Genomic DNA, 11,376 nt, shown 5'->3' on the forward strand with positions numbered 1-11,376 from the left:
CAGTCAGAATTAGCTTAGGACAGTTTGGACCTTATAACGTCGACATAAATTCCTTATATAATAAATAACACACAAATGTGTGCATAAGAATCCAAAGCTTCTCACACAGTGTTAATTTCAGCTCGTGTGTTGCGTATGATTGTCATGACGGATTGACAAAGCCACGCGAAGGATTGTGTGTCAACCATAGACAGTAAAAGAAAAGTAAGTGTCAACTTGCGCTCGGGTGACTCGAGTAAACGATCTGAATTATAATTCGCCTAGAACTAGGACAAGATGTCTCAGCCCACTTATCAGAAAGCGATTTACTGATTGGACACAGATATGTGATTGAGGCGGAGCCCATGGGTGTGTCATAAACGTTTCCAAACTATGATTGGCTTTCGTTTCCCTCTATCAGAATCCAAATAGCGGCTCCTAGAGCCAAACCACATTTAACACATTAGGCAACTGCGAAGTGTCGCTGACAGGAAAATAACATTGTGCCCTCGTAGTCATTGTTTTATGATTTAAATATCCTAAATAATCCATCAGGTAAACACCTTAATTTCCCTGGAGCGAAATAATGTTTTATTTTTGTCAGAGCGCAGAATAATATATGTAGACGATAAGGGTCTGTATTTTGTCAATAAGGAAGAACACAATGCTGATCAAATCGACGGAAAACTTTCTTGACATTCACTTTACGGACTTCAACGGACTAATACGACAATAAGGTAAACTCTAAAAACACGCAATATGTGAATTTGATCAATTCAAATATGTAGTCTTGTCTAACCCGATATTTTTATATGTTTTTTAATTGTTTTTATCATTTAATATAGGCTACTTCATGCAGGCATTTTAAACAGCGTTCCACACAAAATACTTGTCTTATTTCGCTTTATTCTGGTTTGGCAGGTGGGATATTTAGGTGCGGAAAGCATGCAGTTAAACAAAAAGTCATATCAGCAAAATGCATTAACAGGTCTGGCCTAAATATCTTGTAGTATTGCCCGTTGTGTCTGGGGTATTTTTACACTTTAAGTATTTCTCGTTGGCCCGCGTTATGTTGTTCTGTCACGCGCACGGTTTGTCTGAATGTTCGAGCGCGCTCTGCTTCTCCGCTTCAAACTGTGCGAACCGCCGCACTTTCCCAACCCCCGTTTCACTGCTTAGGCAACGAGGGCGGGGATAGCCTAAATAAATGTGGGGAGGGAAAAACGAAGACAACAAACCTTAAAAATGTAGGCCACGGCGCGTGACCCAGTTCCTACTGAACAACTGTGAGTGTGAATGTGTAGCACGATTATTATCCCCGCACCCGGCACGGGTCCAGTGCGCGTAGTAGCCTAAATGTGTGTGCGAGTTATTTTTTATCTCTCCTTAGTTTTAGAGATAAGAAAGTGGTAAATTATTTAAAAAAAAGTAATAATTTACATGTTATTGGTTAGATGTACTGTTTAACATGGTAAATATGTAGGCTACCAAAGTTTTTTCAAATTATATTATGACAAAAATTTTCTTTTGAAACACATCACATAGGCCTATATATACATCATGTAGACTATCATATATATCATATACACCAGAGGTCTTCAACCTTTTTCAGCCAAAGGTCTCTGTGGATTAAGAGAAGAAGCAGGGACCCCATGGTGCATATCGTATAGTATAGGGTTCACATGCATCCTACAGTATAAAGCTTACATTACACATACAAATAGATCAAAATAACTATTTTGCAATGCAAAAACATATACTAGGCTATTAACAGACTACATTACATTTTACTTTTAATGTGGAAATTTAAGGATTATAAACTTAAAATTATAAACAAGTTTTCATATTTGTTTTTTGCCAAATTTAATAATAAAAATATCCTGTGAAACAATAATTGATCCCCTTGTAGAACACCATTGGTATACATCAACCCTCAATATACAGGAAATATTTACTTTGCCAGTTACAGCTGAACACATCATGGTCTGTCACTCATCCAAAGCACAATTCCCCTCATTATTTGCGGGGTGGAGTGGGCATCTTTAGGTCCTTAGTTTTGTGGTTTCTATTACCATAAATTGATCTTGAAGTCTGATTGTGAAATGCTAATCCCAAATTAGAAAAATTTCTTCTTTTACCCAAAGCCTGTGGGAGGACCAAGTGGGAAACCACGTCATTACACCTGTTGATTGTACATTGGGAGTGAGGCCAGTGTCAATTTCAAAGCTGTGTGTAGTGATCTGAAGTCAGGGTGGGCTTGGCTGCTCCTACGCTTTTGTGTAGGAGTATTGGGTGTTCTTTTGGACACAATGAATACAGAGAGAAGAATGTAGTGTAGTGTTGTGCGTCAGATATGTTGTTTTTGGGTCCCCTGGAGAAGGCGATCAGTCTGAGGCTGACCTACTTTTCCTGTACTTTATACCTGCAGAGCTATTTATACCAGTGGCACAGAGCTACAGGAGCAACTCAGACCACCTCTCCTCTTTCAAACGCACAAATTCACATTTCAGCTAGCATTGACACTACAAGCACACAGCCATGTTCAGTCTCCTTTCCTCTTACTCTTTATCTTTGCTTGTTTTTTATAATTTTACCAGCCTGGCCTGTGGAGACCAAACCCACCCAGCCATCCACCCTCACACTGTGAAATCCACAACCCCTCAGAGGTGCAGTGAGGGCGAGTTGTATACTTTAAAAGAGCCTGGCGTCAGTCCGGCGTGTAGGTCTGCTGTAAGGTACTGTCTCACATTTCAAAGCCATGTAATATGAAACAACCCACGTCTGTATTTTTTTGCCCCAAAATGTTTTAAGAGTGAATAACACTTTTGTTGAGCCACAACTGGGTCATTAGAAAAAAAGTTAACATTACATTTTTGCAGAGTGGCCCATTAAATAAAGTTGCATCAACAATGACCACAAACTGTGCAGAACATATTTGGACACTTTTATTTTTAACATCTCTTTATGGTCACAGGAGAAAGAAAACAGCCTGCAGTTCCGGGAATGGAGGACGGTAGGCCCCTACCTCCAGAAGGGGGTGTCAATCCCAAACTCTCCGTCATAGCCATCAAATCAGAGTGTAACACGGAGGTTACAGCTATCAGGAAAGAGCTAGGTCACCCGGAGATATCAACGCAAACGCGTGTGAGAAAAAACGATCTATGTGATGTGCCTTGCAAGGTGCCTCGTTTCCAATATGTGGATTTCCCTTCTTTGCACCAGTGCATCCAACAGCTTTCTGTGCCTCCCATGAATGGTTGGCTGGGATCCTGTTCTCTTGCAAAGTCACCAAACCATAGACCTACCAGTCCTAGAGAAAAGGTGCCCAAGTTTAAGTATGTGGACTATCCCTCTCTCCACCACTGCATTCAGCAGCTGTCTGTGCCTCCGTTAGAAAGCTGGAATGTGGGGCTGGTCAAGCGTAATGCAGAGGGAAGACACGAGGGCTTTGGGATACAGAAGATGCCCACTCACCCTGGAACTGTGAGAAACAACCAAAGGGCTAAGAAGAACAAGGCAGAAGATCAGTACAAGGAAGTTACAGCATGCTCTTTTCCAAACTTAGAACTTGACAAACTGAGAAACACACACACAAACTCAGGCATGTGTAAGGAAGAGAAGCCTGTTGGAGGTCCTCAGCAAGGCTTCACCTCAGATGAAAAGAGACTGCCAGAGAGAGTAGAGAAAGATAAACCATGCTTAAGGTTTTCTGCTAGAAAACCAGATGTTGATTTGGGATCAGACTGTGCTTCCAGGTTAGAATCTGGTTTTGGATCGCAGACAGACACAAGGGTGATAAGAAATTGCAGACCTTCGGTTATTAGCATGGTGCACACAGATAAACAAAAGCAATGGATAAAGACAGATCACATAGAAGAACATTGGAATCCTTCAGATCCTGAATGGGTGCCATGGAATTTTCTCCAAGAGCCAGTTTGCCCATTCTGCCAACAGATGTTCACAAATCCGGAGCAGTTTAGGGCTCACCAGTGGAGCCATAGAGATAAGGTGACTTTTAACACTATTATTTATTGTTTAATGTATAAAACTATTTATTTAAAAAGAATCAAATCTGGCCTACCCAGTCTCACGAGGTTGCGTGATATATAGTCACGTAATTTTTTTATTTATTTTTTCGTGATATTATCACAAATATCCGTGTTTTTTGTCGTGATTGTATAACGAATTCCTGTTTTTGTGTGATTATCACGTATTCGTTCCTCAACTGTTTTCCTATTTTTAAATCATTGTCGCTTCAGTTTAGGGTTAGATTTGGTGCTTGCATTAGAATGTCACTTTATATATTGGTTTATACTATTTTTTCTGATTTATTTTTTTATATGTCGTCTGATATATCGTTGTTTGGGTTAGAGTTGGGTTTGGGTAGGGATGCCATTTTATGTAAATCTAACCCTAAACTGAAGCGACACTGGTAAGAAAATAGGACAAAACAGTTGAGTAACCAATACGTGATAATCACACGAAAACAGGACTTTGTTATACGATCCAGAAAAAACACGGAAATTTGTGAAAATATCATGAAAAAAAAAATTACATGACTATATAACAAAATTTCATGAGACTGGGCTGATCTGGCATAAATGCCAACTTGGAACTTATTTCCAATTAGTATGCGAATTACTGTGCAATAAAAAAAGTTGTTTTAATCACCATTTTCTTAAATTCACAGAGACCAAACTGATGGCCAATACTGAAAGATCACCTGCCGGTTGAAAGCTGCTTTTGGCAAACAAATCATGCCGGATTATGGAATCTCATCATCTGAGGCCTTCTTGTGTTATGATTGGCTACAGTGGTGACTGCTGAAAGGACTTTGAAGAGATCAAAGACATGACACATTAGAAATGTTTGGTTCAGACCTTAGGGAAAATAAGTCTTTGTATTTATTGATTACATGAAATTTTAAAAGGCAGAATTGGACGGACAGAAACACAGAAGCATACAATATTCTTTGTTCGCACATGAACACACATCCAAGCACAAATAATTGCAAGAGTGCAGACACACTCATAGTATCCTATTTACTGTATTATTCATAAGAGCTCAATATTTACTGCCTCACTTAAGGGCCACCAGTCATAATGGTGTTTCAACTGGCAGTCAATTAAATCCAGATTTATAGACTTTTCTACATAACAATATGTAACAGACTCCTGATGAGATACAGGCAAGAGAAAATTTTGTTGGGTGCCTATGAAATAATAACTTTTGTTTGTGCTGCACAAACAATCAGGTTTGTTAATAATGTTTTGCTATCTAAATGAGCTTCTGTATTTTTATGTTTTTGAAATTCATGTATAGTGACTTTGTGAGCTGGTAAATTTTTTAAATCCTTTCAAGTTTGTATTGTGCAAGTCATTTTTTTCATACAGAAATAAATGCTTGGGTTTTTCAAAACAGGCATTTGGAACGACTCTCAGTTTTCTAAATGTAGGCTACACCCTAAAAAAATGGTGGGTTGTTTTTAACTCGTGGCTGGGTAAATATTGGACAGAACACACCGCTGGGTTATAAATAAACCTATGCTGGGTTGTTTCAACCCATGGTTTGTTAAATATTTACCCAGCTATGGGTTAAAAACAACCTCCAATGTCCTAGATTTCTACATGAACAAATCCAACAATAACTTTAATAATGCTTAGATGTTCATTTTTAAGTTTAAATATTACAAAATGTGTTTATTCTAAAGGTAACACATCACTAAATTTCTCAGAGATATATAGAAATACAGCTAAAATATTAGGTAGAAGTATAAAATAAACTGTTGCAGTTATTTTTTTAATCATATCACATTTATTATGATTTAATGTACATAAAGTTTGATTCTCTGAAAACAAAAAAGATTTCACTTCATAGATATAGTGATTTTTACGTCATACAGCTGAGCAAAATTCCCCAGGACTTTCCATGTGGGTTGTTCCTGTAAACAAATGCACTTAAGTTCTTGTACAAAGGATCAAAAGGCCAGATGCGTCAGGTACAGTGCAGCATTTAATGGTCTTGCACTAACAGCTAGTCAGATGGAACCTACTCAAAATAACAGAAAAAGTGGAGTGAAAAGTACAAGCGGTTCTGAAAACTCAGGTTTTACCACAAAGGAGCAGACTATCAAGAAAAGCAGCAGACGGACAGTTATAAAGAAAAACGCAAAAGCAAAGACAACAGTGGGAGCTGGTATTTATTTATTTAATTCTTAAACCATTTAAAATGTACACTTAGATTTATAACAATTTACGTGAAATTATTAAACAAATGTACGTAAAATTGTAAAAACAAACGGTAACTTTCACTTTCACTTAGTCAAGAGAATCGACAGCCTTATCAAAATAGTTTCATTTTAGATGTAATGGTTGTAACAACCTGATACTCATTGTTTGTAGGTTATTCACAAGTGTATGATCCACTTGATTCCACCAGGCCAGAGGAAAATGCCTCATCAAAGGTTGGATTAATTTATAATACAGATACAGTAATGTGTACTTATTCTGTTTCCATATCAAAATACCAAATGACTGATGCGTTTTGAAACTGTATAAAAACATCCTTAAAGCTATTTAAATGGCAGTTCCGCCCAGTGACAACAAACCCAACCATTCCAGCATTAATGCAGTTTGTGCTATTGCAAATTGTTGTCAGTTTAGTCACTAGGCAAAAGTAATTAGATTGTGCATTGTGTCAGATCTGTGAAAATAAGATGTTCTCCACTCTCTCACAAACACAGTAAGCACAACAGATAATAATTATTATTTAACTCTTATTAAACAATGTATCAATGACTTGAAGAGAGAGTTTATTGCAACCACTACATTTCTTTTTCCACAGTGCCAAGTGTGTTTCTCCTCACTGAAATGTAGTTATAAAACAGGCCAAACTGATGCATCGCTACAGTGTACTCAATGTGCTCAGTTCCTGTGTGGCTCCTGCCTCTACCCCTGCACTTCTGATTCTGCTACCTGTACCAACAAGCTGTGCCCACTGGTATCTACACTGCTCACCTGTGGAGTGGTCTCAAATCCAAAGAGTAGAGTGTATGGTTGTCCTGAGTTTCGAGCCTGTCCCAAGTGTCACAGTTTGATTATGCATGAATCTGGATGCAAGTTTGTCAGGTGCAAATCAGGGAATTGCAATCACAGATTCTGTTTTATCTGCTTGCAAGATGACTGTCGTAATGATCAGGAGAAGTACTGGTTGCTTACTTGCAAAAAGCCAAGAGCAGAAAGACAACAATTTATGTTAACATAATCCTGAACATCACCGGGCTAGAAACTATTTGCAGCCAAAAAGGCACAAAATTCAATTCCAACCTCTGAATTGTTCAGTACTAAACAGAAATAAAAGATTTAAAGAACTGATTAAATCCACTACAGAAAACGTTGGAATTACTGATTGAAATTTTTAATGTGAAATATTTTTTGTACAAAATACGTTTTTTTTTGTACGAAATAAGTTTTTTGTACGAAATAAGTTTTTGTACGCTTTGTTAAGTGATTACAAATATCATTTTACTGGCTGAAGAGCATTAACTGACTTAACTTCCTAAAATATCTTAAGAATTGATACAAACGTTAAACTGGAAAAGTCTCAATTCACTTTTGTAAAACTACCCACAGTTGGAGGACTTTTAAGTTGGAATTTGGGCTGACAGTATAATGATTCTGTCCATTTTGTTCTGTGTTTAACATTTTCAGTGCAATTTAAAATCAGCATTGAACTGTGCCCCAAAAGTTTGACTTATCTCAGGGTATGATCCAAAACCCTGTTTGTGGGTTGTCCAACTGAAAATAATAAAAAACCAAGCTTATTACATAGCTCTCTTAATTTATTATCTTTTATCTTTTATTTTTTGTATAATGATCAGTTGACCACCAAACTGTATAACTGACCACTATCTCAAACAACTACAAAAATGTATTTCTTATTAGCCTGTATAGTATATTAAATAAAGTAATAAAATCAACTTGAACGACATGGTGCAATTTGGTTTCATATTAAACATCTAAAATAATTTCCTATTACCCAGATAATAAGCCAGAAATATAGTTTGTTTTTTACATGTATGCTAACGTACGCCCTTGCAAAGCATAGTTTATTTGACTCGTACGTGTACACAGACGTTCAACGCATGTACATTATGACAAAATTAAACGCTTCTCCCGGGCTACATATTTCATTCTCCTTTACGCATATGCGCCACCCACTTGTAGGAAGTATGCATGGTTACAAAAATCTGGCAGTGCACGCATGCTATTCTGATGACGAAATCTGCATCACGCACACTGAACGCGGACCCTCGTGTATGCGTAAAAACTGAACTATACTTCTAGCTTTACTGTCAGGCACTCCAAAACTTACATAAAAAGTTTTTTAAGCATTAAGGTAAAACGGGCATCTATTTGACAGATTTTTTCAACCAAAGCAACTTGAAGTGTATGCTTATACAAAAACATGTACTAAAAACTGACACTTTTCCTTTGCATTTTTTAAATGTTTCACGTACAGACGACAACTTTGTGAAACGGATCCCTGTTCACACGGTCCGGCAAAATCTCAAAACACTGTATTATGTCATGTATTGTGCATGCTTGTTCAGTCAGCTGATGGGTTTGAACACTGATGGAACCTCAACCCACCACCATTTCTAAATGTTTTTCCACACTGTTCACAAGCATAAGGCATCTCGCCGGTGTGGAGGCGGAAATGGCGTGTGAGTGTCAACGCGTGACGGAAACGGGCACTGCAGACAGAACAGGCGTACGGCCTCTCCCCTGTATGGATCCGCTGGTGGATCTTAAGATGGTGTTTACGGTTGAAGCCTCGGCCGCATAAGCTGCAATGATGTGTGTTTCGACCGGAGTTATATGGACGCCTCTCAGGGTTCTTGTGGAGATTTGGAAAGTGGACGTGTTGGGCCGATGTCGAAGATGACAAAAAATCTTGGTCTGTGGGGCAGAGGAAATAGTCAGTTAGCACAGCAAAAAGATGTAATTCTCCCGTTTGCTTAAAGTAATTGGGATGTGTCCATGTATCAAAGCAAACAAATCCAAATAATTCTCCTCTCTAGCATAGTTTTTCAATACTAACCCAGTGGAAAGTTGGATTGGCAGGGCTGGTCTGACTGGTAGTTCTCTGAATGAAATGGCTGGGGTCTCCAGTCTTCAAGTAATCGAGACTGAGCCAGAGAAAAGCTTTCAGAGTTAGGCTCCTCCTCTCCAGTGAGGGACACAGGAATTGGGTCATCATAATCCTCATCTTTTTCCACCTTTACAACCACTTCCAAAGATGATTCATCACTCAGCACACCTGGAACTGTCCCATCACATGCTTGCTCATTTTTGGACATGTGTCGGTCATTTTTGATGTCTGAAAAGGATTTTAAAGGAGACTATAACAAAACTTCAAATGTTTCCATAAACCCTGTCATGCGACAGACAGTAGCAATAATAGGTATAAAAGGATAAAGCCAAATATATGAAAGAAGTGTAACATGAGTACTGTTTAAGGAGTATAATGGTGCCCCTACAGAGACAGCAGCTCAGTTATTATGACTAATAACAACTCATAGGGGTTAAAACGCACAAAGAAAATTATACTGTACTGTACAAAAGCAACATCATGAAAGTTGCTTGTTTATCAAGTATTTAACGCATAATCGTAATGTGACCTCTAAATTTAACCCATCCCAGTGGGTCGTGAACACCCACACCCGGAGCAGTGGGCAGCTATCACTGCAGTGCCCGGGAAGCAACTGGGGTTAAGGTGCCTTATTCAAGGGCACCTCAGTTACAACCTGCTGGTGGTAAGACTCCACTCGGCAACTCTCGGGTTACTAGCCCAACTCTCTAACCACTAGGCAACGACTGCCCCCAATCATTTTTGGAAAATCATCACTTTAGGATAATGTACAACTTTACGCTTTTTACTGTAGTTTACTGTACTCTACTGTCAACTTATTCCAAACATATTTCCGATTTATTGAAGAGCATATTTATCTTCTATAGTAATCTCAGACCGATTCGGTGATAGTCGAATAAAATCTCTGTGATGGTCTCTGTGCTTTTTAAAATCTTACCATTTGTCTCCTCTAATGAATTTTGCGTGGATTCCTCCTTTGTATTTGGGTTTACCGTCTGGGCACCCACATCTCCATGTGAGGTCTCACGGGGTGATTCTGTCGCGAATGAATTCGCATTAGTTTCCTTGGATACATCGTTATGATGTTCAGAGTCCACAGTAAGCTGAGTTTCATGTATGGGAATGGAATGCACGACATTAAGGGGTTTAAACTGTCGATGCCCCCGCTGAACCCGAGACCTTATTGAGTTTTTCAGCGCCTGACTAATACTACCGACGGGAAAATCTTCAAGCCCTTGTGGCTGTTGATCTAGGCGAGCACGCATAGTAGACAGCTGGGTCTCAGCTGTTTGCAGCCTAAACCTGAGGGCATCGTTGTCCTGTAGAGCCTCTTGAACCTTGTCCTGAACGTCTCTGAGCGCCCTGTCGAGCAGTTTGGAGATTTCGACAACGGCGATCTCCACAGCCACACCGAGCGCGTTTTGAAGGGTTGATGTCAATTCATCTTGAAACGACACCTCGGCAATCATACCAGGGTTGCAATGTACCTCCATTTTAGAAGAGGGTTTTCCGTGGTTTTAAATGTATTTCAGCCAGTATTCTGGAAGCTTAAAAATAGACGTGCTGTTCCATTCGCTGGCTAACGCCGAGTTGTCTCTCCAACCGTTTAGATGTTGGCCAACCAAATCATTCCCTCCGTTAAATAAAGTTAAAACTAGATAAATGGTGTACTTCTTGTTTTATTTAAGCCTTGAACTAATACTATTTATTCTAAAAATACATAAAAACATATCCATTTATAACTATTTTAAACATTTATCTAAAAATATTTATCTGAAACTCCGGAACACATCATAGTTGTCCACGTTTCAATGGTTGAGTAAAAAATAACAAGAATAGTTAATTTATTAACAAGAATAGTTTGTGTTTAACGGTGATCTCGGTAAAAATTACTTAACGGTCCTTTAAATAATATTATACAAATATTAACTAGTAAAAAACCGAATTATGTCTTGTATGCTTTAGATTATCGTAGACAGGACACCACAATAATTAATATCTAAAATAATCTTCACATTTTCTTTAACTTATAGAAACATCCTTTTTAGATTTTATGTTAATGAAAATTATTTAATCAATGCAAGCTTTTGTATAAATCTTGTTTTATTCATCGGAAAGTTTCATATCCATAAATGTAAATGTACAAAATACCCCACTTTAACGTTTTAATTTATACTTGGATACAATTTCAATGTCTGTCAATAAGAAAGCTATTAAAACTATTAGAATTTTTCACATATTTAA

At 38.2% G+C, this 11,376-nt stretch overlaps 2 protein-coding genes and 1 long non-coding RNA gene across 5 annotated transcripts; 2 read left to right on the forward strand and 1 right to left on the reverse strand.

Annotated features, from left to right (window-relative positions):
- The first annotated feature begins 423 nt into the window (after positions 1-423).
- On the forward strand, positions 424-5,403 carry LOC135748619 (uncharacterized). Of its 3 annotated transcripts, XM_065266859.2 has the most exons (5): positions 451-534; positions 634-716; positions 2,577-2,714; positions 2,954-3,987; positions 4,670-5,403. In XM_065266859.2, exons 4-5 carry the CDS (start codon positions 2,983-2,985, stop codon positions 4,679-4,681), a joined length of 1,017 nt encoding a protein of 338 aa, XP_065122931.1. In that variant the 5' UTR covers positions 451-534; positions 634-716; positions 2,577-2,714; positions 2,954-2,982; the 3' UTR covers positions 4,682-5,403. The 3 variants fall into 3 exon arrangements, with proteins under 3 accessions (XP_065122930.1, XP_065122928.1, XP_065122931.1); XM_065266858.2 differs by having other exon boundaries at positions 424-716; positions 2,957-3,987; XM_065266856.2 differs by having other exon boundaries at positions 425-716.
- A 631-nt stretch (positions 5,404-6,034) lies between these two features.
- On the forward strand, positions 6,035-6,961 carry LOC135748535 (uncharacterized). The gene is made up of 3 exons (XR_010532113.2): positions 6,035-6,174; positions 6,381-6,442; positions 6,823-6,961. It is a non-coding gene; the product is annotated as an uncharacterized lncRNA (long non-coding RNA).
- A 1,062-nt stretch (positions 6,962-8,023) lies between these two features.
- LOC135748534 (uncharacterized) lies at positions 8,024-11,366 on the reverse strand. Its single transcript, XM_065266742.2, has 3 exons — positions 10,070-11,366; positions 9,082-9,360; positions 8,024-8,939 (listed from the first exon to the last, which is right to left on the reverse strand). The coding sequence occupies exons 1-3, from the start codon at positions 10,623-10,625 to the stop codon at positions 8,587-8,589; spliced, it is 1,188 nt and encodes a 395-aa protein (XP_065122814.1). The 5' UTR covers positions 10,626-11,366; the 3' UTR covers positions 8,024-8,586.
- Positions 11,367-11,376: the final 10 nt, after the last annotated feature.

Source organism: Paramisgurnus dabryanus, chromosome 5 (genome assembly GCF_030506205.2).
Source record: "Paramisgurnus dabryanus chromosome 5, PD_genome_1.1, whole genome shotgun sequence".
NCBI lineage: Eukaryota > Metazoa > Chordata > Actinopteri > Cypriniformes > Cobitidae > Paramisgurnus > Paramisgurnus dabryanus.